Source organism: Symphodus melops (genome assembly GCF_947650265.1).
Source record: "Symphodus melops genome assembly, chromosome: 19".
In the NCBI taxonomy this organism is placed as follows: Eukaryota; Metazoa; Chordata; class Actinopteri; order Labriformes; family Labridae; genus Symphodus; species Symphodus melops.
Window position 1 is genome coordinate 18663248 of NC_136709.1, and position 27109 is coordinate 18690356.

Consider the following 27109-nt stretch of genomic DNA (forward strand, 5'->3'; position numbering starts at 1 on the left):
CAGGAAACAACTTGCTGCTGGTTTTTCATGACTGCAGGCGAGCTCACATCTGCTTCTAGTTAGCAACACGTCATAGCAGCGTCGCTCCTGAGACGGCACAATCTGACTAATGCAGAGGAAGTTACGTTAAAATGAGGAAGAAGGAATCTGTTTTGGCTGTTGTTTGCAAAGCTCTGATGCACTTTTGTTTTACGTTGCTTTACGTTCCATCTGACAGGATGTGGTAAGGAGGACAAGTTTTGGTCGTATTAAGGAAAGCTAAGCGTCTGTAAAACTCCTTTAGTGTTGCTTCTCATCTTTGCAGTCTTGAGCTGTTTTCTCACAAGTTCTTTTCTTTTTTCGTTAGCAAATTAAGCTAATGCTGTTACAGTGGACTTAAGAGGTTAATAGCTGCAGACTTAGACAACAGACAATAATCCTTAGAGCATTAAAGTCAGTTTAAATCTATTGCTGCATTTTTATAAACAACAGTTGGTGGGTATGTTTCTATATTGATGACAAACTGAACTTTAAACGATAACTCATGGATGCACGACTGTGTGATATTTCTTCATAAAATGCACTTTTTGATTCTTGCCGCTCTGTAAGAATGTTTTTTTTTCTTTGTGTCAGACGCATGCTGAGTTGACTCTGGCTAAAGCAGACGCTGCCTTGAGACAGAAGGAGGCTGAGCTCGCCAGGCTGAAGGCTGAGCATCAGGCTCAGAGGGCGGAGCTGAGCGCAGTGAAGCAGGGTCTCAGTACCAGTACAGAAAGAGCTGAGAAACTGCATGTGGAGGGACAGGTGGGCATATATGAAAACAAGAAGAGCAAAGGCTGATTGTAAAATGAAAAAGGAAAAAAAAAAAACCAATCATGTTTATGGTGATGTTTGATATGTTGTACTGTACTGAGTTGACAGCTGTATGTTTTATGTCTCTTGTTTCCATCCATCAGACCAAAGACCGTGCGCTAGTCGACCTGGAGGCTGATAATCAGCATCTGAAGGCAGAGCTACGACGTCTACAAGAGGACCTGGCTGTACAGGAAGAAGAGCTGGCCTATCAGCAAAGAGAACTACAACAGCTCAGACTTCACTGTCAGCAGCAGCAAACCCTTCATCAACAGCAGGGATACCATCAGAAAGGTAAGACATCCTCCTCCTGTTGTGTTTTCCAAATCTGAACTGTCCTATTGTAAAGCTTCATTCTGCGTAGGTAATCTCATTATGTAATCTTACTCCAGGAGACGATGTCATTATTGAGATTCGGCTGCTTGAGCTTATTTCATCGATTGACTGAAGAGCTGCTTGTGGAATATAATGATATTTGTGCCTTTTTTTATTTTAAGGAAGTTAGGTTATGAATAGGAACAGGGAGGAATTGCAAACATTTTTTCCACTTAGTTCTCTTATGAAGGAAAAATATAAAATTAAACCGTAGTTTCTTGAACGTGAATATGTGCTGCTTTTGTCCTCTTTGGATATTCGACAAAAAAAGACGCCACTTAGATTATGGGTTTATATAAAAAAAAAGAGAGAGAGAGTCCACGGCCTCCGGACATGCACATGCACTAACCACCAGTGTTTTTATAAGTAATAATCGATCAAAATGATCACACACCTTAATCTGTTGAGATTTGCCCCTTTTTTCACATCGCAATGGATTTTGTTATTCTGTAATTCGATAATCCAAGTTCCCACCTGTGACTACACAGACTCTCTCTTTTAGGCGTTTGTTTAATGTCAAACAAAAACTATTTGAATTTATCTATATTAAATGTATTTTCTTCTCCCGACATTACTCGGCACAGCTTTCGAGGATGTCGTGAGTGTCGACGCGTCTCTGAGCTCACCGGAGGTTTTGAGGAGGCACGAATTCTCCGAAGACAGAATCCCAGAGCGGTTCCACACGTCGGTCCTCGGCTCTCGTCTGTCTGAGATCAGCGCTCTGAACACCACAGGCCTGGATATCCCTCCTGTCAAACTCTCACCCAGGGTGGTGATGGAGCCTCCGCTCTCCAGGACCATCACACCAGATCCAGTCACACAGAGCACCCACTCCCCAGGCTCCATGTCAGACAACTTCTCCATGGTTGACTCAATGGACACTGACAAGGTGAACAGTCAGGGTGTTTAGTGATAAAGTTTTTGGTGTGCAGACATGGTTAAATAGCTGTTGACATTTTTGCTCTCAGGTGCGTGAATTGGAAGGACTTGACCTAACGGCACCTCCATCTCCACTTGGCTCCACCTCCTCCTTGTCAGCTCCAGAATGGGCCAGTGATGGATATGGCAGCAGTAAGGACCGGCACACTTACATTAATATTTACTAGTTAAATGTCTCTAGTGCAATGGTGTTTCAGTTTGGTGCATGCATGGTCGTTTTTGATCAGAAAATGAATTGCTCCTGCTTGTGTTTTATACTTTTCCTTTTCCTCCTCTTTGGTGTTTCAGACGTGAGTTCAGAGTTGGGTGCGAGGCTGAGAGTGGAGCTGGATCAGACTGAAAGGTTGGATGCTCAGTTTGTGGAGTATCTCCGCTGCAGAGGAATTAACCCCACAGCTAACACAGACAGTGCAGCAGGCAGTATGAGCTACAGTGATGACCTGTTGTCACCTGAACTTCAGGCAGGTTTAAGTTCAACTTGAAGCTAAGCTAGTTATTGTATTTCTTTGAGTCAAGCTAAATTGACTGAGTTTTTTTTCCCTCCATCTTTCTGCAGGCTCTTTTGACGAAAGTCTATCAAGAAAGCTGCAGAATTCTCACACTGTCCCAACGTCGGGCCACTTCCTCCAATCAACCTCAAGTCTCAGACCTGACAGCTTTATCGTTGAGTCAGACACAACAGCACTACACTGAAGAGAGCTCCACTCTCCTGGACCACCGAGACAAATCCTCCTTCAACCCTCCGATGAGCTGGCAGCAGGAGAAGAGGGCGCTGCAGGAGACTGTTATCGCTCTCAGGGAGCTGCTCTGTCGGATGGCTCAGAGACACTCACAAGTATGTGCACAATCATTAACTGAAAGGAAAACTAGCTCAATGGCAGGACACTATCATATCCCAAGCATTTGTATAAAGTATGATTAAAAGTTAAGGGACATTGTTTCCTATTTTGGTTGATGATTCTTGGAAGACATCAGCATCACATGCCACTTTTCTCCCTCAGCCTGAGTTCAGGGGAGAAGGCGACTGGCAGAGAGATCAGCTCTGCACTGATGGACAGGTTGAATATCAACTGAGGGCAGAGCTCGAGGCGAGCCAGAAACACCTGAAATGTGCTCTTGACACTCAGCAAGAACATACGAACAAAATACAGTCTCTCAGGTATGTGACACAAATCCAGTATCAGCACTTAACAAAACATTGACTCAAGTTCTGCTTATTCAGCATCAATACATAAAAAGAATATACAACATAAGAGGAAACATCTTAACTTATTCAAAGTTCATTTTTTGCAAAAATATTTTTGGGCCTTACTTCATACTTGAAACTGCACAAAGTGATGACCACAATTTAAAAAAAGAAAGTGCTTTCCTTCAGGCTGGCTATTGATGAAGGAGAGGAAGCCCTAAGGAGGGAGCAGAGCCGAATGCAAGAGCTTCAACAACAGCTGAAGCAGGAGAGAAATGTGAGTCTCCATAAGGACAGAGAGGAGGAGGAAAGGAGAGAGGTAAGATGATAAACGCACTAAACATCCTGTCAAAAGTGAACCTGATGGATATTGTAGGTCAGGTTTATTCAAAATAGCACAAAATCCAACAGTTGTCACAATTACAATTCTCCTGCTCAGAATTTTCCTTTAGTAAACATAAGTGCATTTATTCTACTCCTTCTATATCATGGAAAATGTCAAACTCCTATAACCGATGGCTTATTTGGAAGGCTGATACATTTTAATGTGAACATTAAGGCAAAGGAGTGGAGTTTAATTCACGTTAAAGAAGCGTTGTTTAGGGTAAAATAGAACTGTATTAAAGAGAAACAAACTTCTTCTACAGAGTTTCCACCATGTTTTAAATATGATACAATGTGAAGAATTCAAAGAGTGCTGGCCCTTTTTAAAATGTGAAAGATGACCCCTCTCTTCCTCCTCCAGGCTGCAAAAGTATCCTCTGAGCAGCAGAGGTCTGAGGTCATGACTTTGAAGGGTCAGGTGGACCAGGAGAAGGTGGCCTGCAGCAACCTCAGGAAGGAGCTTCAGATTGAACAGTCTCGAAGTGTGCTGCTGGAGAAACGCCTCGACGACACCCAGAAGGAGCTCGAAGATGAACGGCAAAGTTCTGCTCGCCAACAAAAGCTGAACCTGCAAGAAAAGACTCGCCTTGAACGCCTGCGGGCCGAAGCAGAGTCTCGCCTCGCAGAAGTTATCTCTAAGCTCTCAGACGCTCACATGAAGCTGGATGAAGAGCGAGGCCGCTGCTCAAGGCAAGTGGACGAACTCCACCGCAGACACGAGGCCGATGAAGCCAGAGACAGGAAGTTCATCTCTGACTTGCGCTCCCAGCTTGAGCAGGAGCGCAGGCAGGGGGAGGAGCTGGCTGCCGTGACGGACAAACTGAGGTCCGAGCTGCTGCAGAGCAGGAGGAGATGGGAAGAGGACAAGTCGAGGAGGGAGGAGCTGCAGAAGGAGCAGGAGGCCGCCACCCGACAGCGTGTCGCGAATGACACCTTGAGAGATCAGAAACAGGAAGCCTGTCGTGCTTTAGAAGCGGAGCGGGAGCAGACTAGACGCCAAGGGGTGGAGCTGGGTGAGCTGAAGGAGAGACTGCGAATGCTGAAGGACAAAGAGAGGGAGTGGGAGAGAGAGAGGAGGAAGGAAAGGCAGGAGCAGATGGAGAGGGAGAGACGACAGGAGAGGACCAATAGCAAACTGGTACTTACTCTCGTCATGGTTCTCAATAATTTGATCTAGCTTAAGATATATTTAAGGATGCAATCAAACACACTTCCTTATAAACATGTCTGATTTCAGTGTGAGCTGGAGTTGTTGAGGCAACAGGACCAGCAGCGCATGCAGGAGCTACAGCACACTTTGGAAGAGCTGCAAAGAGAGGAGAGAGAGATGGCTGCTCAGAGGCTGTCTGGGCGAACAACAGGGCAGAGCAACTTCCAGAAATGCAGCACGCAACCAAACAAGCAGGTACACGAGGACTTATTCCGCCCAGAGACATATAGGTTACAGATATGAGGATGCAGTGAAAGCAGAACCCCTCTCTTCTTTGATCCTGGTGTATTGCGACAACCTCTGAAGTGTTGTAAAACGGTGTATTTTTATTTTCCTCGTAGTCGCCTTCATCACCTCAAATGCTGGAAAGGTTGTTGGAGGAGAACCTGGAGCTGACTGAGCGTGTGACATCGCTCAGTCAGGAGAGAGCGACACTCAAACACAGACTCGCCTGCCTGGAGAGAGAGCTGCGGCGCACAGAGAATGAGCTCGCCAAGGTCACGACAGAAACTGAAAACAGGCCTTTGAATGATGTGACCAGCAACGGCAAGGTCAGTAAGCAACGCAAGGTCAAAGATACATCTGTTTGGAGATAATTTGGGTCATGATTTTCCTGTTTTAGGACCGCCTTCCTAAAATTGTTTCTCAAAAGTTTTACTAAAGTACATTCAGGCAGGTTATAACGTTATGTTTACTGAAATTGTAAAGACATGAGCAAAAGAAACTTGCATCACTACTGATTTGAAATAAACAACATTTCTATTGGTCTGCAGGTGCAGCGTTTGTACGAGCGTTACCTGCGCGCTGAGAGCTTCAGGAAAGCTCTGGTGTACCAGAAGCGTTACCTGCTGCTGCTGTTGGGAGGTTTCAAGGAGTGTGAGCAAGCCACACTGTGTCTAATCGCTAACATGGGCGCTCGGCCATCACCCCCCCTCTCCTCCCAGCGCAGACCCCTCGGGCGTTTCAGAGCTGCTGTACAAGTGGTCATAGCTGTCTCCAGGTAGGCTGTACCGAGATTTAAACATTGATTATTCTTTCACACTCGCATGAGAAAAATACTTGAACACTTTAATTTCAGGATGAAGTTCCTGACCAGGAAGTGGAACAGAGCGATCAGAAGATTATCTACATCAGGGATTGTTAATGGGCATGCCTCAGGTCAGCTCAGATAACGCATCCCAAAAACATGCATCACTTGACTCTTTGTCTACAGCATGATTGGATGTATTTTAAAGCTCAGTGTCTCTCACAGGGCCTAAAGCTGAAGTTCTGAGGCAACAACACCACAGACAGATTTCTGACTCGCCACCAAACAGAGACAGCAGTACCGTCCACAGAGACACCATGTCGGCCCTCGTCCCACCCATCAAATCACCCTTCAGGTTACACAACAGGTCAGAGCTCATCTTCAGCAAAGACTTACCAACTGGAGTATTCAAGTGTTCCTCCATACAATCTAAAATATTCTCCTTACCTTAGGTCGTACTCGAGCACCAGTCTGGCCTCTGGGCTTTCAGGATCAACGTATATCCACCATCTAGAGAGAGTCCAGGAACGGTTGCTTGGAACAAAGCCAGGTGAGCAGCTTTAACAAATATGGAGTGGGATTCACAAAGGTGTTTTTTTTTGTTGTACTGTTGATGCACAATAGAAACACTGAGATTGAAGAAATGGATTATTTTTAAATGCCTGTACTCCATTTAAAACTGCAAACTACAACTTTTCAGTTAATATTTGATTTGTTCAGTCACATTAAAAGCTACATAAGTTAAGCAACCCAAAAAGTAATAAAAAGAAAAAACAACAACAACCTCCCAGTGTGTGTATCCAGCTTCTTGTGTTCGCCAAAAAAATCAATCGGATCTGGCCATAATCTGTCAACTTCCATCAAATGTTCTGACATTTCCCCCTGAGAGTAAAAACAATCTTTCTGTGAACGGCTTTAAAGAATGGCAAAGTGAACACGAATGGAAATCATCATGTGGGTATGACATCACCCGCTACACACGCACACCATCATTAATAGAGTGGAAAGGATGAAAGAACACAGCTTCACTGCCAAAAAAATTGTGAAGGTTTCCAGATTCAATTTAATTTATAAAACGTATTCTCTGACAAAAACATGCTTCTTTGTGCTGTAGGTAGGGTGAGACTGCACTCAGCAGAGTCAGGGCACAAACGACTATTTTTTTAATGCACACTATCAAGACAAATGTGTAGTTTAGTCTGATCACAGCATTAGTTAGTTGCATGTCACTAAGATTAGTCACTTATTTTTTTTTTTTTAAGGAAGCCTTATCCCCAGTATCTGAGAAATCAAAACAGAAAAATCTGAAGAGAGTTCAGTACACTCAATAAAAACCTTTCTTGTGTTGACTCTCAGCCGTAATAAACAGTGTGATATTACTCCCATAAAAACTGTGTGCTCTGTCATCTCCCAACATAGTAAGCGAGACTCATTTAGCCCCACCCCCTAAAGAGGAAAGGAGGATACAGTCAGCCTGTTCCCCTCATATGATTGGTTATCGGCAGCGCTGGCTGCAGGAGAATAGGACTTAGCTGTACCTGAGCTGCTTGTCGCCCGTTTACCTGAATGGTCCAGGTGAGTGTAACCGACTCACTCCACCAATAAAGCAGCACAAGTCATTTCTTACTGTAGGACGGGTACTGGGTCACAGGGTGCACTCAAGTGGAAGTGGCAATCTCTGGATTGGAATGTACACGCTACGTAGGCTCGTTTAAAAAGACGTTCACAGATTAAGCATGCAGTCATTTCAAAGTGTCACACTTGGTTTAATCTTTCAGTGTCTGATTGAAGCTATTAATTCTAATTTACCGTATTCACTCTAATGGATTATATAAAGCTCATACAGGCTTAAACTTCAGAGCTGTGTTCATGGTAGAAGTATTTTAGAATTGGAATAAAAGGTCTGTCGACTGCTTTGATTAAATTGTTGGCATTACTTTTAGATGAACTGGCACATATCAACAAATCAGTGAACTTGTCAGCCGTGAAGATAGAAAAACATATCTCCTTAACAACCTGCAAGATCACCAAAGACAAAGTGTGTCTGGTGTACTGGATGACCATGGACTTGTGTGCGTGTGTGTGTCCCTTTTTTTTAAATGCAGGAGCGTTTTAAATGTATTGTTTTCTAAAAGTAAATACTTTATCTGATGAAAAAGGAAGTTTTGTTGATGTGTCTCTTCAGTATTTACTGTTAATTGAGTAACAGTGATCAGGCGTATTTCAGTGGAGGAGCAGAAATGCACCTAAAAAAAAATATATGAATTCTGTCACCATTCAAATTTCTGATGGCAAATCTATTGTTTGACAGTTTTGATTTTAAAAAAAAAAAAAAAAGGCTCTAATGGAAATTCCTAAGTGCCTCTAAATATAAGACCATCACCAATGTCTTTGTAGTTTAATTCAAATTTAGGTATTGGTTTCTATCCGGTTTAAAAAATTAGAAAATTCACCTTTTCGTTTTGTTTTTGTCTCATCAGGTTCATCGGTTCTCCAGACTGACCCAAAGTAATTGAACAACTGAAAAGATGAATGTCTCCCATCTATATAGTGTCCAACACTGTCCATGCCTTAAATCCATGTAGACATTTTAGTGATGCTAATTTAAATTTCTTAGATGTGTCAAGCGTCTTGAATTTCCATCTTTTTTTTTTTTAAGGTACATAAATTATTTTACTACTGTATCTTTTCTATTCTCTGTACTGAAGTATTCTGAAGGAAACCCTTTATATGTGGAAGAGCAAATGTTTTTCATACTTTAAATACTTCAGATATTTTTCTAAGAATATTTTATACCCTTTTGTGCTATGTAAATACAAATGATGTCCATTGCACGTGTCCTAATTTGCACTGGTTCTATCTGTAATTCATTGATGAATATATTTAGTGACTGCATAAAGGTTAAAGTTATGTTGTTTGTATTTTCAATGTTTCTTACATAAAGTTGATAAATATTTTTAATGTGTATGTACAAGTTTAACTGACTGTTTATTCATGGCAGCTCGTAATCTTAAATGTGTAGAGTATCTGTCACTTTTTCACAATGCAAGTAAAAGACAAACCATATTTGAATGTTGAATGTGTACTCTTTCTTTAACCTTAACAGAGATGAAATGTGGGACATTTTTGACCCTCTCACTCACTTTTTCTTCTATTTATTAAAGTAAAGACTTTTCCTTAATGGCAATATCACTCTGTTCTGACTGATATTCTGCGAGCATAAAGTGACTCCTGATGACTTAGATTTTTGCTTATTTCCCTTTTTAGTGAATTTTATAATGACTATTATCCCATCTATGGCCAAGTGAATGAGGTGACCATGAAAGGGACATTTTATGCATTAAGTCAAAGAGTTCACCTAACCTTTATTGACATCACTATTTATATTATATTTACTACATATGATAAAAGTAAAAAAAAAAAATCCCTTATGGCAAAGAATGATTATGGTGTAATGCTTAAATGGCCAAGCAGGAAATGGTTTCATTTTTTAAATGAGTTGAAGTTGGTGCTGGTTATAATATTAATGCGTAAACTATCCAACAATGAGGTCCTCTGAATCTGATGGAAAAAGGAAAAAAATTTGTTCTGAAAAATATATTTAAATAAAATAAATGTTGATACAACACATATTGTTGTGCTGACTCTCTGATGTACGTCGCTTTGAGTAAAAGCGTCAGATAAATAAAATGTGGAATTATAAAATAACCTTTTAATTTACTTTTTTTTTTTACATTTAATTTTCCTTTAACATCGTGTCTGTCTTCTTGAGAGGCACAGATGTAGTTCCTGGGATGTTTATTGTTATTAATATTATGTAACAGAAGTGACATGTGAGCCGCGCAGCAGCAAAGCTTCTGTTTTGCGTCTGACGCTCTCCTCGTTCAAGACTTTGCGTTTGATTGTAACTTCCTCGAGGCGCCGCTTCGGATCGTTCGAGAACTCCTTGGTTTCATTTGGTCTATTTTGTGGAAAACTCCGCCCGTCCATTTTGTAGCGGATGCACAAAACCAACGCACGTCAACGCTGATTGACCCTAATGACGCACGTCCTCTCGTATTCCAGCGCTGCTGCTAACGGTAAGCTAAGTCAACACAGACAAGGCTGCGCTCTCTCTGTGTCGTAGGTCGTTTTCTTTTTTTTTTGTTCGACATCTAACCGGTCGTGAAATAGCCCTGGACCGCGTACAACACCCCGGTACCATTTACTTGTACTTGTCTGGGATGTATGGATGGATAGTTGACGGAATCTCGTCGCTGTTTGAGACCGTTTCGGGGCAGAACCCCTCCGAGTGGCCCGGGAAAGGAAACGTTGGAGGCGAGGAAGTGACCACGCGACCAGCCGTTAAAACGGGAGCGGAGAGCCACGGCAGACCGGCCAAACGGAATTACCAGAGGTTAGACATTAAAGCTTTCTAATGTTTGTTTTGACTTGTTTTAGCTGAATTAGCTGTACACGGTTTTACCCGTAAGACTATGCTAATATGATGAGGTTATATACGCTTAAACTCGACAGTTACTTTCGTTAAATAGCCCACCTGTGCGGATTAGCAGCAATAAAAATATAGCTATGTTTGTGTTCGCAGCATTTTTGGTTCTACATAATACAATTTAAATAAAGTTTCCTTGCTGCTAAACTGGCTGTTTATCTGTTGGCTATCAATTTAGAAAATGTGAATGCCAAACTCTTTACATGTAAACAATCATTTGTCTTTACTAGTTTGGTTTCATGTGTTTTTATTTCATTATTTTATTTTATGTTTTGTTTTATTCTCCCACCGTACATAAATTAATCCTTTTATAACCCAACTAGTCCATATGAATGTAGACTAATTTAACACTTATACTTTAAAAGCCTTCATCGTTTTTCTACGTCCAGTTTTTGTTGTGATAGTATGTAAAGCATTGACTTCAATGAATTAATTCATCTTTAATGTTATTGTTGACGAGGGACAAGTGTCATGTGCTAAAAACACTATGATGCATACATCAGATGACTGTAGTTTTTTTCTGTCCCTATTCAAATAAGCCTTTAAATAAAAAGAAGTCATGAAAACTGTGATATCTGATGCGGCTTGTATCCTTCAGCTCAAACCACATTTCTCCTGTCACAGTGTTGATGTTGCGGACGGTGTGTGCCAGAGGGACCCAGTGGAGGTGAAGAGGCGCAGACGAGGTTTGTTCATTAACAAAAAAACAAAACCGATCTAACAGATCATCCTGCACAAAGGAGAATTGTTTCTGATGTTGTGGTTTCCTCTGCGTCAGATGTAGTTATTAGCTTTGTGAAGAAGACAGTGGCCGGGGTAGCAGGTCTGCTCAAGCTAAGAAAGCCGCTGATCACCAGTTGTGAGAAGCCCAGACAGTATGAAGAAACACAGGTTTGTACTTTAACTTCCAGCAAAACACACGTGCATCTGAAGTGTGATTCAGGGAAATTACAGCATAATGTATACATCAAATATAGTTAATGACAATGCTCTGACTTGACATGTAAATACTTCTTCACATAAATCTGACTATTGTAAAGACCCGCCTACTCAAAGGTAGTTTGCTTATCGTTGAATACATCTACAGAAAAAATTGCTAAAGTTTTGGCTAAGTTAGGTTTTACTAAAAATAACTGAGACACTGTTTGGAGTTCTCCCTTTTGTAGGCTGAACACATGCTTCAGTGTGTGAGCTTAGTCACTTACACTTTCCCACACAGCTTTGTTTTTGTATATTCTCTGGAGTTACACGTATGATTTTAATTCATTTGTCATTTCTTGCATTTCCAGCCCATCACTTTGATGGGGATAGATGAGCTCCACACCTCATGGCTGAACAGTTCTGAGTGGAGAATGAGTAAGTGGGCCGAGCTTTCAATGCAGTGATCCATCAATGACTTCCTTTTCTGTGTTCTTCAGTTCTGTGCTTTCTTTGTCTCTTGGTTGATTTTTAAGTTCTTTTCTCTACAGATAAACCAGTGGCCGGAGTAAACGAGAAGGATGGGAAGAATCCCTTTCAGAGCTCCTTGCCTCCTTTAATGAGGAAATACAGGCATGTTCTTCTTGATGCCATTATCTTTACTTCTTAATTTCATAAAAAAATAAAATAAAGATTTGTACCGCCTAACCTCCAGAATCAATATTTAAAAATCGACACCCCCTAATGTACATAATCTTTCCAAATCCAGTGGAGCCGGCCTGTCTGTAGGGCTCCCCGACAGGGGAATGGACCGGGAGAGGAGGGGCTCCCTCCAGCTGCTGCCCTCCAGATCGGCTCTTAGGGTGGGAACTGCTAACCCCGACCCAGTCTGCAATGGCTTTGGACACCAACGCTGCTACAAGCCCAGTCTCACCGTAGAAGAGGTAACATATTCAACCTGTTGTCTCTTATCTCTCAAACACATTCTGAACAGGTTCGCACTGTAAAAATAAACTTAACTGTAGACTAACTACACGAGGTAGTCGTGATTCTTAATGACCTCAGACAGAACGTTGGATTGGATGCTGCAATCCTTGTTCTTGTTTTGAATACTTGTACAGCAAACAGTAAATCAGTCAGCTGGGACCGTTTACCACTCTCAGCCTGTAGAGCACGTTATGTTATATTATAAAGAGAATCCACAACTTGTTATGCTCTCTGCTTCAGTGGCCATTTTTTTTGTTTTTCACTTCAGACCATAAAGCAGAATGACAAGGAGCACTACAGGCGTCTGCTGGAGATGGTAACAGAGAAATACAGCAAAAGCCAACCTCTACCTTTTAACCAGGCAAAACCACAAGAGTGAGTGAGGCCCACATCATTCATTTCATCACGCTTTGTTTGAGCAGCCCTCTTTAATACTTTTTCTCTTGTTGCTCCCAGTGCAACACTGTTGCAGAGTGATCCCAAAACTGGCGCTCCAGGAAAAGTTATTAATCCAGTGCCCAGGAACCCGGGATACACGAGTAAGATGGCAGTAATTAAGACACTCACAGTATCTGAAAGAGCTGTTTTCAGGGATGCTCTTATTTTAGTGTGTTGTCTTCTCTTTGCACAGCTGCCCCGAGTGTGTTTTCATGGAGGAATTCACCTGCAATAAAAGACAGGCAAGTGAAGGATGTCTGTATACATGTATCTGGTTGTGATTTGTGTGTATAATGATCATTTTGGCTGATCTTGCAACCTTTTTGTTACTTCGTCTTCAGACGCACTAGTTTGACCTTTAGTAAAACCTTCAGTCGAGCCTTTGAGGACACACAGCCTGTAAGATACACAAAGGTAGTCATTTCCCTTGTTTATCTCGACAATGTTCATCGTTAAGTTATAATTCTGATCTGAAACTCAAACATATCTATAACATCGAACCCTGTTGCAGCAGAAACCAACAGCAGAGCTGGACCTTTCTACAGAAGTCGCTACCCGCCTCAATCTCGTGGACAGAGAAACTCCTGCAACCAGCGTTCCAGAGACGCACACCTCACACATATCACACGCCAGGCACGCTGATGAGGACATACCTCGGCTGACAAAGGTGAGAGGGTCGGGAGTTCGGTGTACTCATACTGAAGAGAGCGTGGATGCAGTTCATTTTAATTTGTGTGTGTGTGTGTATTGTCTTTCCGTGCAGGAAATGGCAGCTGAGGTGAGCTGTGCTCTTGCTCAGAGTGATCCCAACCTTGTTTTAAGTGCGGCTTTCAAACTCCGCATAACGCAGAGAGACTTGGCCACGCTGCAGGAAGGCGGCTGGCTGAACGATGAGGTATGGATGTGAAGACGCTTCTAATTAATAGATATATTTAGAAGACAATTTAGACGCGTAGAAACCATATTTAATTTCTGTTTTGACATAACAGTCATTCACGTAAATAAAATGCATTTTACTACAGACGTGGTCAACAAAAAAGCAGCTTTTTCTAAAACATTTTTTGAAATGATTTTGTTGCATTTCAAGGGATGAAGGCCTTCAATGAGCTTTGGGGTTTACTAGTTTACTGTTGTTACTCCACAAGGACCCTTAATGTTATTTACTTGTTTTAGTGAGCTTGAAGTCTTTATTTTTTGATGGAAGTTCTCTTCCATCACACATTTCATAATATCTGTCTGTGGTGTTGACATTTCAAATAATAAGCAATTTAAGTGCGATGTGTGGCTTTATGCTCACTGAACATTCAGCGAACATTCTTATTATTATTATTGGTGCATAAGTGGCTGTTTAGAGTGTAATAAAAGGAAATTCTCAATCTTAATTATTATTATATACAATGATGCTTTATTTACGTTTGTTATATGTTTTAGTGTATTTAAGGTTGAATTGCCACTCCCATTTCCTTAATGAAAAACAACACAGACAACTTAATTGAAACCCCGTTTTTATTGTTCTTCTGTTTCCTCTGGGGAAAAAAGGTGATCAATTTCTACTTCTCCCTGGTCATGGAACGGTGCGGTGAAGAAGCCGCCGGATTAAAAGTCTACACCTTCAGCACCTTCTTCTTCCCAAAGCTGTGTGGCGGAGGAGGCGGGCAGACAGGTGGACACGCGGCAGTGAAGCGCTGGACCAAAGCTGTCGACCTTTTCCTCTATGACCTCATCCTGGTCCCTCTGCACCTGGGCGTCCACTGGGCTTTAGCTGTGAGTCACAACAAACACAATGACCATGCACTCCAAATCTCCCAAAATGTGTGTTTTTAAAAAATATCAATAACTTTCTGATTACATCCTCCTTCAAGGTGATTGATCTGAAGTCAAAGACAGTAAAGTCTTATGACTCGATGGGCCAGAGACACGATGACATCTGTAGTCTTTTACTGTGAGTCTTCATTAGCCTGCTCATTCCCCTGGTTATCTGAGCATTTTAAAAGCCTTTCCCCTATATTTCACTAACGTTTTGCATATTAAACTGCATTGTTGTGCTCATGTTTCAGAGTCTATCTTAAAGAGGAACACAAAGCAAAGAAAGGCAGAGAGCTGGACAGCGCCAAATGGACTGTTGACAGCTTGAGGGCCACTGTAAGTTAAGCCGAGATAAGTGATGTCTACCTTTCTTTAGTTTTCAGCGAGTAAGATTTGTTTTCTACTTTTCTTGCCCTCCTAAAGGAGATTCCTCAGCAGAGAAATGGCAGCGACTGTGGTGTGTTTGCCTGTAAATATGCCGACTATATCTCAAAAGGAAGACCTTTTGACTTTAAACAGGTATATACTTGTATTCACTGTCACAAAGTAAAACCTTTTAATTGTATTTCTCAGCACTTTGATATTGTTTGTAACATTAACCTTTTTTTTCCAGTGCCACATGCCTCTCTTCAGGAAGTTAATGATTTGGGAAATCATCAATCACAAGCTGCTGTAGACGATCACAACAGAAACTTTCACAGTGGGAGGGACTGTATACATGGTGAAGACTCAGAAATGAATGGGCCAAAGAACTGGACTTTACTGACTCTAATCTGATCCAGTCTAGCCGCTCTGGTCTGGAAAAATCCAGCATTAGTCTTAAGAGTTTCCTGTCAGGAACGCATTCACATTTTGTAATCTCTGAGTTGTAATTAGAGACGTTATCAAGATGTAAGAACTGTATGTCTTAAACAAGCATTGGCACTTACTGACTAAGACTTTTTTTTATTGACCTTTTGATTGTTTATTTTCTCTGTTTGAAGTTCAGCCTAAAGTGCCTTCAGCTGTTTGACAAGTAGCCTAAAATAGAGCAAGCTGTTGTATTCTTGGGGGATTTACAACTCAAAGTGAAGTCTGAGAGGCTTTGATTCAGAATTTGATTTGTAAGATAGTCATAGGGATGTTTTTTTTTGTTTAGTTTTTTTTTATTTGACTCATCTCAAACAATTACAATTAAAATACCTCTCTTTAAGTCCCTTTAGGAAACAAAAATGCATGTTTGAGTGTTTGTGATGTGCCTGTCTTTCGATATTATTTATGACTTGATTGGATGAGAAAATGGAAGTGTGTGACTAAGCTGTTTGTCCTCCATGAGTGGAACATGAATAAATGTCTCTCCATATGTAACATAAGGCGCTGTTAGGTCTGTGAATCTTTTTTTCTCATGAGCATATTGCATTTCACTAACTTATAGTCTAGTATACTGCATCGCAAACTACTGTACCAATATGCATGTTTGATTTCATGCTTTAAAAATGTGATTATTTTTTTTGTCCTTACGATGTAATAAATGTTTGTTTGTTTTTCAGCTCGACTTGAGCATATTTAATGACTCATGCAGTTTTTACTATTCACAGATATCATTAGTGCTTCTACTTAAGTTAAGAACTGTCAGACTGCAGCATTATACTTTTAATATCTAGTATATTTTCGACACATGGGTCCTTGTAAAAAAAAAAAATCCACAAGAAACATGAATACCGGATATCAACGAAGGGATAACACCATTATAGTTGCACCATTGTTTCAAGAAACAAGGGGAATACCTTATGTCACTTAAGTATTGGCTGATCCTCCAATTTGGATACTTGCGAAATATTCATAATGTACTATTAAATGCCACCTTTAACTGTATTATTGTAGCTTTACTGTAATTGCACCTTAAAAGTGAGCAGTATTACTGCAGTTGCCTTTTTTATTAATACGGGGAAACGAAAAAATATAATTTTTGATGGACTCATTCAAAATGTGTTAATACAAGTAACACAGTGCCTGGCGTACTTTTTAGTTAGCAGTTTGCACCATAAATTGTAGATATTTAGGTTTGCCCCATAGGCTGTAAATATTACTGTTTACGCATGTGTTTGAACTTAACGCTAGTATTATGAAAAGTCTCGCGAGAACACGATAACGACGGACGGAGCAGAAGAACGTCGACCCCCGTTAGCTGAATTAGCTCCTGCAGATCCAACCGGTTCGCGTTGCCACTCAAATCCGCCATTAGAGCCAGGGCCACCGTTTTGTGTTGTCGTTTTTTATTACAAATTTGCTGTCTCGTTACAGTAATATGAGCGACAACGAGAAAGATTTCAAGGAGGAGAGGGTGAGTGGTGATTGATGAGCTAAGGAGAAAAAAACATCGCGAACATGTTAGGCTACCTACGATTAGCTAACTAGCTAGCCAACTTGCAGTCACGTATGTGCATATTTTTAGAACTGCTCTTAAATTTTAAAGAATAGCAGATAGCAACGCTGGTGACCAAACAGCATTTTATAGTGTTTTTGTTATTGAATATTTAACTAAAGCTGTAGTATAATACCGTAGCCTTTTCGGCCTACGAAGCTTTCAGGCGGGAGTTGTGCCAGCGTCGCCATGCTGCTTTTACTCTTCTGCTAATGTTTTACAATAATTATTCAGTCATGTTATATAACAATAAATTGTCTTGGCGATCATCTATTAATAAACCCATTTTACAATATTATCTATTTAAACTTTGTGAAGCTAATATACAAAGGCGTATTAAGCTGATCAATGTAGATTTCCTGTTTTTTTTGCTGTTTTTTCTTTGTATCTTTTTGTTTTTTTTGTCACAGAAACCAACATGCCTTATCACCCTTGTTTGTTCTTTGTTAAGGTTGAGGTTGGAAGAAAGAAAAAGGCTGAAGACGTTTCAGATGTGAAGTTGTTAATGTTTGAAGCTGATGGTGTTGATGCATGCTAAATGTGTGGGATGCGGAACAGAAGCGGTCAAGATCTGTCCCCACTTCTAGTGTTGTATTGGCAGATGATAAATGGGGGAAGAGGAGGAAAAAAGAAGTCATAATGTCAAAAGAAGAAAGAAGAAATGAAGGGGTTGTATTGAAGTAATGAAGTAAAAGAAGTAATGAAGTTAAGATCAGAAGTTTACCAGGGTATGAGTAATTTCCTAACAGTCTGCTTTGTTATTTCATCCTGTTTCTTTCTCTTTAAGCATGCACGATTATTTTTCTCTCTTTTTATGAAACATCACTGGTCAATCCCTCCATACCTTTTTGAGGGTTTCCTTGTGCTATATAATCTGATTTAAGCTAAATTAATATTTAATTTAAAATGTTTGTTCCAATGTGTCATATTCATATAATCAGTTTTTTTTAACCATTTAAGTGTCAAATCTTTTAAAATGGCCAAGATGTGGTGAACTCCTTCTGAAAGGAGCATGTAGCGGGAAAGCGCTTTCACCTGCTGGCCCTTAGTTTTTTGTTGTTTGGCACTGTGTTTAGCTTTAAAGTGGTGCTCATCTCAGTGCCTTGTCATTCAGGATTCGCGGCATGGCTCGAGGAGCGCGTCCCCTCAGGGCTCTGCCAAATCCACCAGCCGCTCTCCAGCACGCTCCAAAGGCTCTCGACGTTCCAGGTCCAGATCTCGCTCTCGGTCCAGATCCAAGTCTAGGTATGATGGGTTTTGTATTCATGTGCATATGACAGAAAGCATATCACAGTGATACCCAGGTATAGTCTTTGATGCAGTGCTTACCACACAGAATTGGTTTGTGGCTCAAAAATAAGTCTCTAAAGTTTTTCTTGAGTTTGTGTAAAATAAGTCAAATACTCAGACTGTTTATATCTGTTCCAAGGTCCCGTTCTCATCGAAGCTCCCGCAGGCACTACTCCCGCTCTCGTTCCCGTTCCCACAGGCGCCGTTCCAGAAGCCGATCTCGGAGCTGGGAGTACAGGCGGCGTAGGAGCCATAGCCATTCTCCCATGTCGAATCGTCGCAGACACATCGGCAACAGGGTATAAATTTGGTGCTTTTTTACCTGTTGTTTGTGGTGTTTTTAAAGTCGCTGAATGTAAAATTCAACAAATGGATTTTTTTATATATTGATCCGCAGAACCTTCATTGATTTCAGTTTATATTGCCTTTAGATTTTTGAGGGTCACAGATAAATGTTTCTATGGCCCAATATTATGGAGTTTTCAGCAACAAAGGAAAAACAAATAATTGGTCATCTTTTATTTGTACAAAATGATCAGTAATTGTGAAGACATCAAGTTATCATTGAATTGTCACCCGGGAACAAATAAAGTGAATTATCTAAACTATTTATTTTCAACATCACCATATTAATCATGTAGTTCATACATCAACATAATAAAACCTGATAGATGCAGTGTCTTTTAATACATTTGAGTTCACATTTACTGATTTAATGTGTATTTGCAGGATTTGTTGTAAAGATGGTTGGCTTTAACTCCTCTCGTCTTGTCTTCCCTCTCCTAGGCCAACCCAGACCCGAACAACTGTATTGGTGTTTTTGGACTGAGCCTGTACACAACTGAGAGAGATCTGAGGGAGGTTTTCTCTAAATACGGCCCCTTAGCCGAGGTCAACATCGTGTATGACCAGCAGTCAAGACGCTCAAGGGGCTTTGCTTTTGTCTACTTTGAGAACTGTGAAGACTCCAAGGAGGTAAGAAGGATAAGACAGTGTTGGCTACCAATTACACAGAATATATACGTACATGCATGTGCAAACAATCTGAATAGATTGAGAATATCTTCTTTCTGTTTTGTCATGGTGTTTAGGCCAAGGAGCGCGCCAACGGGATGGAACTTGATGGCCGGCGAATCCGAGTGGATTTCTCAATTACAAAACGTGCCCATACTCCCACTCCTGGAATCTACATGGGCCGTCCAACCTAGTGAGTGTCTGATGAAGTGAGGCACATTCTGTGAAGCTACCGAGTGTGGCATGTTCCTAAAACGTCCCTCTGTGCGTTTTAACAGCGGTGGTGGAGGTGGCAGCAGCAGTGGTGGAGGCGGGGGCGGCGGCGGTGGTGGTGGAGGAGGTGGTGGTGGCAGCAGCAGTGGTGGTTCATCCCGTCGCACCTCCAGGGACTACGACAGGGGCTATGACAGAGGCTATGACAGAGGATACGATCGTGACTATGATCGCTACGAAGAACGAGATTACAGATCGTACAGGTTTGTTCCTTTTTTGTTCAGGAGTCTCTGACCATTAAGGGGCAGAGATTATGGATTTAATGTCGGAACCTTGTTCTGTACTATGTCATGTTAACAAATTGAGTTTCTTACGAGATTAATTTTACACAATTTCTTTTCAGATCAAGTGTTTTAAAATGATATGGGTGAATCTTATTAGACCTTAAAAAAAAAAAAACTTCAATTTAGGTGTTTTTAATTTTCTCCTTTCAGACGCAGATCTCCATCTCCTTACTACAGCCGAGGATACCGTTCAAGATCACGCTCACGGACCTACTCACCACGTATGTCCTAACCATGTTTCAGCCAATAGATTTGATTTCATTTTATCAATTACCATCAAGCTCACACATTTTAGATTGTCTATTTTTTTTTTTTTAAGTACTTTATTATCAATTCCTACGGGGAAATTGGATTAAATTATTGCTTTGTGACGTTGAACATACATAGATCATATTTGCACGTTATGTGACGTTCAGTCAGTCATCATCCAAAGGTGTAAAAACAAGGTGCTCATTCCTTTTTAAATGTATCTCATATTTTCTCCCCCCCCTTTTCTTTAGGTCACTACTGAGAAGAGAGGAAGATGACATATTTGGTCTTATGGCTTGGATGCTTGTCTTTTTGTCTTTTTATTTTTCCAGATTGGGTATATGTAGAAGTATTGGGATGTTTATGTATGAAAGATCTGAAAATCGTCCTAAAATTGAAGTTTATCGGAGCACCACGATGTCAGTGAGTGAATTTGTCACAACCAAAATTGCAGTAAGAATCACAACCTCTGTATTTTGCCATACAGTTTTCAATGGGCTCACTCTACTCGACCTGTTTGAAGTTGATAATCAAACTCGGCTCTGTACATTTGTTTTTACATATGCAGGAGGTTCTGTCGGTGTTAAATTACAATTTCTTACCTTGCTGTTTTTATGGAGTTAGTTTGGAATCAAGATGTTTTTAATTTCTTTCTCTCTTTTTTTCTTCAGGTGGAAAATACCTTTTTTTTCTTTTGTGTTGTGTAAATAAGCAATACTGATTGACTTGGGTTACATGCTCCGTTATAGGTCTTTGTAAAGATTGTGTTGCATTACGGTTTTTAAAGGCAGGAATGCTGTAGGTATTGTAACATAAAGTCACGTCAAACAACTGAAAATGTGTTCGCATTATATCTTTGTTTTTGTTATTGTTGCTGTGTTTCTTTTGCCATGAAAGAAATAAAGAAATTACTGCTTGGACTTCATGCATATAATCCTCATTTTACTGTATTGTGTTTATAATGTCTGTATAGTAAAACTGTTTTTAATTCTAAAAGCCTAGCAAGAGTCAGGTTGCAAGTTAGCATCGGCTAGAAATCTGAATGTATGACTGTTAATCTATTTTGTATTTTACGTATGAAGAAATGTTCACTGCATGTGTTCCCTTTAAATAAACTAAATGAATACAAGAACATCTTAGTAAAATTCACTATTTTGCAAACATGAACACTTATATAAGTTTAATAGAATATACATGTTTGGCTGTTTAAAAAATGTAGTGAAAATCAGTGTAAGGTTTTTAATAAAAGTATAGTTCTGGAAATATGGAAGATTTACTGCTCGTCTTCTGCACTTGTCTGAACCTTAAACTGGGATTGGTATGTTTTCTGTGGAACTAGCGTTTCTGTCATATCAGACTTTAACTAAAAATTACATTAAGCCTGCATTTAGGGTTTATTTAAGTGTTGAGAAGATAAAATGAACAATTTATACGACTTATCAACTCCACATAAAGATGAAACATAGATTAAGTGTGTAATGTCTCTAATAAAACTATTTAAACTAAAGATAAATAGTGAAAAATGACGAACCCTGGCGATGGTTTACCTGAAAGCCGGTCAGAAACACAACTACAAAAAAAACATTTTATATTTACGGGGTTTTTTTTTCTTACATGCGTGTCACATACATTGGAAGTTACAATAAATCCATATTTTAATAGATGCAACAAAATAGAATAAGAATGAATGCAGTCTTTCCGTTCGCATTCGTCTGACGTAACGTTCCAGCTCTTTCTGACCAATCACAGACACCCCACGTCAAAACACTTCCGGTTTGCTCCCAAACTTGCCTTTCCGCCGGAGCGGCTGGTGTGAGCAGAGACTGGAGTGAACCCCACGTAGACCATAGGCTTAAAAATCAAGAAAGGTACTAATTAATTCCGCTTTGATAGCATCCAGGTTGTTTCTGATGTCTGTTATATGTAGAAAGTTGCCCCTGAGTGGCTAATGTTTTGTCTAGCAGGCAGCTAGGAGTGGTTTCAGACAGCGTTAGCATGTTGTGTTTGAATGAGCATGTCAGTGTGTACACGTTTTCCGTGGGGCTAGCTCATGATGATGGAGCTATTTAGTGTCACAGGTCTGAGGTGTTAACACAGACGAGCTTTAAGGAGGTATGTTGACATTGGCTGATGGTGTAACAAACTTATTTTGTCTCCTGCAGATGCCCCCAAAAAAGCCAGAAGCTCCTAAACCGCCTCCTTTGATTGGACGATTTGGCACCTCTCTGAAGATTGGAATTGTGGGATTACCTAATGTCGGGTGTGTACATGGTTTAAGTCATGTTTATATTTTGAGAATTTGTTGTGTAAGTGATTGATTTGTTATTGCACTCCTGCTGACACTTTACTCACCCTGCAGGAAATCCACCTTTTTCAACGTGTTGACCAAAAGCCAAGCGGCTGCAGAGAATTTCCCCTTCTGCACCATTGACCCAAATGAAAGTAGAGTTCCTGTGCCTGATGAGCGCTATGATTTCCTTTGCCAATACCACAAACCAGCCAGGTGTGTATTTTCATCCCTGACAACTGACAACTTTAAATCTGCTGGTTTTCTGTGATGTCTGTCTCGCTGATGGTCCGGCTGTTTTGTCTCTTTTAGTAAAGTTCCTGCTTTCCTGAACGTCGTGGACATTGCTGGTCTGGTGAAGGGAGCTCACTCAGGACAAGGACTTGGAAACGCCTTTCTCTCTCACATCAGTGCTTGTGACGGCATCTTCCACATGACTCGTGAGTTGTCGATACTGCTGCTCGCAGCTGCTGAGTAATAAGAGCTGACTGAGTGGAGAGGACAGGTGTTCGGAGCGAATACTCAACTTTTGAAAAGCGAGCACAGCCAGAATAACAAGTCCTACCCATGGGATATTTTATCTAAATTAAGCATAGAAAGCTTTATTAGGCTTGATGTGTGTCAGATTTTTTTACATTTTAAAAATGATTATTTTTAAAGTCTTGTGTTGCTGTTTGTTATTAATACTAAGATTTATATATAGTTATAAGTGAAAACATGTCGATATGTAGAATTATCATGATATATTAATGTAAGTCCAGTAATTACGACGTGTGAATACTTGTGACAATCAGAACACACAAGTCAATGCTTGTGTCTTTTTAGGTGCTTTTGATGATGAGGACATTATCCATGTGGAGGGTAACGTCGACCCCGTGAGGGACATTGAGATCATCCACGAGGAGCTGCGACTAAAGGACGAGGAGATGATCGCTCCGGTCATCGACAAGCTGGAGAAAACCGCAGTGAGAGGAAATGACAAGAAACTCAAACCTGAATATGTAAGTGAAATGGTTATGTGGGTGCTAGGACTCACTTCTCATGTTTTACAATCACCTACACACACAAAGGGGATGAAAAGTAAAGCTCCTGCTCCTGGAATCCTCTTGAGTTATTTAATAATTCTGACACAAACCTTCCCTGTCAGTCAGTGAAGGGGATAGAGGGAGGGGGATCCCAGACAAGCAATAATGGAAAAGGGAAGAACCAAGATGGCGTACAAGGAACAGAGTTGAATGCTATGTGAACTCTCCCTGAATGATACCTGCTGTGTTCACACGGCTCATCCCAAACTCGTGTGAAAACGTTACAGGGCAGATGGCACAAAATATTGAGGGCCAAAGTTTGATTGTTTGTCTTCACACGTGCAGCTCATCCGTTAGTGTTCAGGAGTGTCGTGAACGTGAACGGGGATTTAGAGATCGTCATATCTAAACAGTCTGTCACTGCCGCTCATTGTTTCAGGATATCATGATGAAGGTGAAGAACTGGATCGTGGATGAAAAGAAACACATCAGATTTTACCACGACTGGAACGACAAAGAGGTAAAGATGTTTGTGATTCTTTGTTTTATTTGGTGGAGCATCTGGTTATTTAGGTGTCAGTCAACTTCATTTAAAAGTTGTTCTACATGATTTTCAGAGTTCCTGCCTCTAAGCCCTTTGGGGTAGAACTCTGTTGTTTGTGGGAATTTATTATTTGTCTCATGCCGCGGCTCAAATTCCTGCGAGACAGAACGATACAGAAACATGTAAATTGACATTTCACTGTAAATAATGTGCATTCGCTCCTAATCTGCCAGATGATGGCGCTGTAACAAAGGAAACCCTACGCTGTGTTTGAAACTCCTCACATGGCAACTAGGATGACCTGAAATCTGAACCAAAGGTTCACTTCATTTCACTCAAGAAAAAAAAAAAAGATATGGACCATCAAAGTCTTCCAAAATCTTTTGCCAGTTTGAATTTTATTAAAAACACGTTTTTGACATCTCCTCTTAAACTGTAACTGAAGACTCTTTATCTCTCTGTTAACTGAAACACAGTGGACTGTTATCTACTGAACATAATGAGATTATGTGGACAGGAACTTAAAGCAAAAGAAGAGCGAGTTGTTCTATTGAAGCTGAAGCAGGCCTTTCAAGTTTTGGGCAGGAGTTGAACTCAAAAATCTCGCGTAACCTGACACACTGAGTTTCATTCAGATCTGTTGACGTGTGGAGAAATGGTGAATCACTGAGTGAGCAAATATTGAAATGCTGCAGGCTTTGTGATGAACAAACTAATGTAGGATTAGTCTCACTTTTTTTTTTAATTTCTTGAGGCATAAAAAAAAATCAAAAGAATCTGCTTATTGCAGCATTTGTATTCATCCTGTTGAATTTTCTCCACAGATTGAGGTGTTGAACAAATACCTGTTTCTGACATCCAAGCCCATGATCTACCTGGTGAACCTCTCAGAGAAGGATTACATCAGAAAGAAGAACAAGTGGTAGGTTTGCTGGACCTTTCACGTTGATGCTGCTGTTTCAAAATCAGTCTTACATCACTTCCTCTTGTTGTTGTTGTTGTTGTCAGGCTGGCAAAAATCAAAGAGTGGGTAGACGCTCATGACCCCGGTGCTTTGGTCATTCCCGTGAGTGGAGCTATCGAGTCCAAACTTCTGGACATGGAGGACGATGAAGAGCGGAACAAGTACTGCGAAGAACAGAAGACACAGAGGTGCAAACTTACTTTAGCAGGAATACCTTTAGGCTTATTTAGTAGGATTGTTTTTCTTTATTTGAAATCCTCCATCATGACTGCTCTCTTTATTTCTAGTGTTTTGACCAAAATTATAAAGGCTGGTTACGCAGCACTACAGCTGGAATACTTCTTCACAGCGGGGCCAGACGAGGTGCGAGCATGGACCGTCAGAGTAAGTTCAGTGATCTGAAAACTCCCCTCCTCAGGGTCTTTAGACCATCATAGTCATCATTAACCTGTGGCAGTATAAAGATGGATTATGATCATATATTTGGTGCCATTTTCTGTTATTCTTCCACAGAAAGGGTCCAAGGCCCCCCAGGCTGCAGGAAAGATCCACACTGACTTTGAGAAAGGCTTCATCATGGCCGAGGTTATGAAGTTCAACGACTTCAAAGAGGAGGGCAGTGAGAATGCAGCCAAGGTGTGTGTCTGTAAAGAGCCTGATTTATATGCTTGAACTGTCCCAATGCTGATTTTCTCCCAATAACTACCTTCAGTGGAAGCTCTGAGAAACTTCCTCTGATACAATTTAAAAGTGTCTTATTTTAGATTCATTGCATTTTTCACAGGCGGCCGGGAAATACAGGCAACAGGGCAGGAACTACGTCGTGGAGGACGGGGACATAATCTTCTTCAAATTCAACACACCCAACGCCCCTAAGAAGAAGCCATGAAGAGCATACAGTCATCACAGGGAGAACTCAGAATACGTTTTGCTTCGGCCTCAAAGAGCTACACTGTCTGCTGGTTTTCATGTTTCTCTTCACTCAAGTGGACCTTTCTATGGCCTGGTTGATACCTACACAACAGGCCTTCACAGTCTGAGCCAGAGTCCATTGGATTGTTAGATAGTAAATGTGCTAGTATAAGATTAACATATATTCCTTCTGAAGGTTTTTCAAGCAAATCATTTTGTGCAGTTTGACTTGTAGTGCAAATTTAGTTTAGCTGCCATGTGCTCAAGAAAGAAAATGTGTGTATATACCTTTTGGAAATACAAAATTGATTTTACTAGAAAGAACCTGACAACAAGCTGCACATCATTTTATCATTGATGCCGATGCAGCCCAGATGTTTTCAATGAATCAGATCTGTTCTTATTAGAGCACACGCCTTTTCTTGAACTTCAGCCACACTGCATTAAGAGACAGATTATTTTGTTGGGTTTCATTCAGACTTATTTTGAACTCCTCAGATGTCTGCTTGAACACCATCAGTTTCAATTGTGCTAACAGTTGTCCAATGAGTGCCAGTAATATAAAGCATGTGAGGTCTTGAACATGAACATAATCAGCATCACTTGAGTACATTTGAGATTTGGTTAGAATCAGTCTTTTCCTCCAATTGAAGTTATTTTCACGATAAGTTAAAATACCTGAGATGTATCCATTAATGCTATAAAACACTGTAAAAGGATGTTTGACTCATAAGAGAAACTGAAGGCCATCACTCAGTGTGCAACTTTAGGCCATTACTGCACTGTATTGTGAGAAATCCTATTTTTAATTGAGAGAGAGCAGAGCAGGCGTCCCTGTCGAAGCCTGAACAGAGAATGTTGTTAATGCTGCTTTTATTGGGTTTCTTTGGGCTGGTTAAAATAAAAAAATCTGACTTTATATCATGAGCTTTCTCCTGTGTAATAAGACTCTGCGTCGTCTCTGTCGATCACCTGGACTGTACAGCTTCTTACACCTTTATTCTTTGCATTCTCAGTGTGGATTTCTTTTTTTTCAAGAGCACCAAACAAACATCCAAATTTTGGACAAAGCCAGATATCCTGTGAACTGAAGGAGCCACAATATGTCGAAGGTCATCCTCCTCATCTGTGCATGTGTCAATAAAAGGAGACAAACATGTCTTTGCTTTGTATATTTTTTTTCCCACAACAAAAGAAAAACATGGATCATGAACTTATGTAGCAATCAGGTTTTTTCAAAAAGATATTTCAACAATGTTTTTGTAAAAGTAAC

General features: G+C 40.6%; 5 protein-coding genes across 7 annotated transcripts in view; all 5 read left to right on the forward strand.

Annotated features, from left to right (window-relative positions):
• The window catches only part of pcnt (pericentrin), a gene marked incomplete at its 3' end in the record, with an annotated part of 30358 nt that extends 27731 nt beyond the window's left edge, over positions 1-2627 (forward strand). The window contains exons 46-50 of the mRNA XM_079369285.1: positions 613-783; positions 936-1125; positions 1791-2095; positions 2175-2277; positions 2434-2627. Of these exons, the coding sequence (XP_079225411.1) occupies positions 613-783; positions 936-1125; positions 1791-2095; positions 2175-2277; positions 2434-2627 (963 nt within the window). The remainder of the gene's footprint in view (positions 1-612; positions 784-935; positions 1126-1790; positions 2096-2174; positions 2278-2433) is intronic.
• Positions 2628-2674: 47 nt separating this feature from the next.
• On the forward strand, positions 2675-9024 carry LOC306840977 (uncharacterized protein). Its single transcript, XM_079370579.1, has 11 exons — positions 2675-2980; positions 3147-3304; positions 3521-3650; positions 4077-4853; positions 4953-5120; positions 5267-5476; positions 5699-5925; positions 6004-6083; positions 6178-6319; positions 6405-6502; positions 8433-9024. Exons 1-11 carry the CDS (start codon positions 2891-2893, stop codon positions 8462-8464), a joined length of 2112 nt encoding a protein of 703 aa, XP_079226705.1. The 5' UTR covers positions 2675-2890; the 3' UTR covers positions 8465-9024.
• A 963-nt stretch (positions 9025-9987) lies between these two features.
• senp2 (SUMO specific peptidase 2) lies at positions 9988-16134 on the forward strand. 2 transcript variants are annotated; one of them, XM_079370058.1, is made up of 17 exons: positions 9988-10348; positions 11066-11127; positions 11220-11332; positions 11731-11797; positions 11911-11992; positions 12129-12303; positions 12615-12721; positions 12803-12885; positions 12978-13026; positions 13126-13198; positions 13296-13451; positions 13548-13679; positions 14324-14548; positions 14647-14726; positions 14842-14926; positions 15014-15109; positions 15204-16134. In XM_079370058.1, exons 1-17 carry the CDS (start codon positions 10176-10178, stop codon positions 15264-15266), a joined length of 1821 nt encoding a protein of 606 aa, XP_079226184.1. In that variant the 5' UTR covers positions 9988-10175; the 3' UTR covers positions 15267-16134. The 2 variants fall into 2 exon arrangements, with proteins under 2 accessions (XP_079226184.1, XP_079226185.1); XM_079370059.1 differs by having other exon boundaries at positions 13299-13451.
• A 578-nt stretch (positions 16135-16712) lies between these two features.
• On the forward strand, positions 16713-21024 carry LOC306840636 (transformer-2 protein homolog alpha-like). Of its 2 annotated transcripts, XM_079370061.1 has the most exons (9): positions 16713-16913; positions 17446-17487; positions 18109-18239; positions 18424-18583; positions 19071-19259; positions 19376-19491; positions 19577-19774; positions 20006-20076; positions 20356-21024. In XM_079370061.1, exons 1-9 carry the CDS (start codon positions 16878-16880, stop codon positions 20364-20366), a joined length of 954 nt encoding a protein of 317 aa, XP_079226187.1. In that variant the 5' UTR covers positions 16713-16877; the 3' UTR covers positions 20367-21024. The 2 variants fall into 2 exon arrangements, with proteins under 2 accessions (XP_079226187.1, XP_079226188.1); XM_079370062.1 differs by lacking the exon at positions 17446-17487 and having other exon boundaries at positions 16716-16913.
• An 833-nt stretch (positions 21025-21857) lies between these two features.
• LOC306840635 (obg-like ATPase 1) lies at positions 21858-26995 on the forward strand. Its single transcript, XM_079370060.1, has 11 exons — positions 21858-21972; positions 22267-22364; positions 22464-22607; positions 22704-22831; positions 23217-23392; positions 23856-23936; positions 24785-24882; positions 24969-25112; positions 25212-25308; positions 25438-25560; positions 25709-26995. Exons 2-11 carry the CDS (start codon positions 22267-22269, stop codon positions 25811-25813), a joined length of 1194 nt encoding a protein of 397 aa, XP_079226186.1. The 5' UTR covers positions 21858-21972; the 3' UTR covers positions 25814-26995.
• Positions 26996-27109: the final 114 nt, after the last annotated feature.

Bases quoted from the DNA above. Each gene is read 5' to 3' on its own strand.
- LOC306840636 (XM_079370061.1), top strand. From the start codon at position 16,878: ATGAGCGACAACGAGAAAGATTTCAAGGAGGAGAGG. The intron at 17,488-18,108 runs GTGAAGTTGTTA...CTTGTCATTCAG, and splicing joins AGGCTGAAGACGTTTCAGAT to GATTCGCGGCATGGCTCGAG. The intron at 18,240-18,423 runs GTATGATGGGTT...ATCTGTTCCAAG, and splicing joins CGGTCCAGATCCAAGTCTAG to GTCCCGTTCTCATCGAAGCT.
- LOC306840977 (XM_079370579.1), top strand. From the start codon at position 2,891: ATGAGCTGGCAGCAGGAGAAGAGGGCGCTGCAGGAGACTGTTATCGCT. The intron at 3,305-3,520 runs GTATGTGACACA...GCTTTCCTTCAG, and splicing joins AACAAAATACAGTCTCTCAG to GCTGGCTATTGATGAAGGAG. The intron at 6,503-8,432 runs GTGAGCAGCTTT...TTGTCTCATCAG, and splicing joins GTTGCTTGGAACAAAGCCAG to GTTCATCGGTTCTCCAGACT.
- senp2 (XM_079370058.1), top strand. From the start codon at position 10,176: ATGTATGGATGGATAGTTGACGGAATCTCGTCGCTGTTTGAGACCGTT. The intron at 13,199-13,295 runs GTAGTCATTTCC...ACCCTGTTGCAG, and splicing joins AGCCTGTAAGATACACAAAG to CAGAAACCAACAGCAGAGCT. The intron at 14,727-14,841 runs GTGAGTCTTCAT...CTCATGTTTCAG, and splicing joins GACATCTGTAGTCTTTTACT to AGTCTATCTTAAAGAGGAAC.
- LOC306840635 (XM_079370060.1), top strand. From the start codon at position 22,267: ATGCCCCCAAAAAAGCCAGAAGCTCCTAAACCGCCTCCTTTGATTGGA. The intron at 22,608-22,703 runs GTGTGTATTTTC...TGTCTCTTTTAG, and splicing joins CAATACCACAAACCAGCCAG to TAAAGTTCCTGCTTTCCTGA. The intron at 24,883-24,968 runs GTAGGTTTGCTG...TGTTGTTGTCAG, and splicing joins ATCAGAAAGAAGAACAAGTG to GCTGGCAAAAATCAAAGAGT.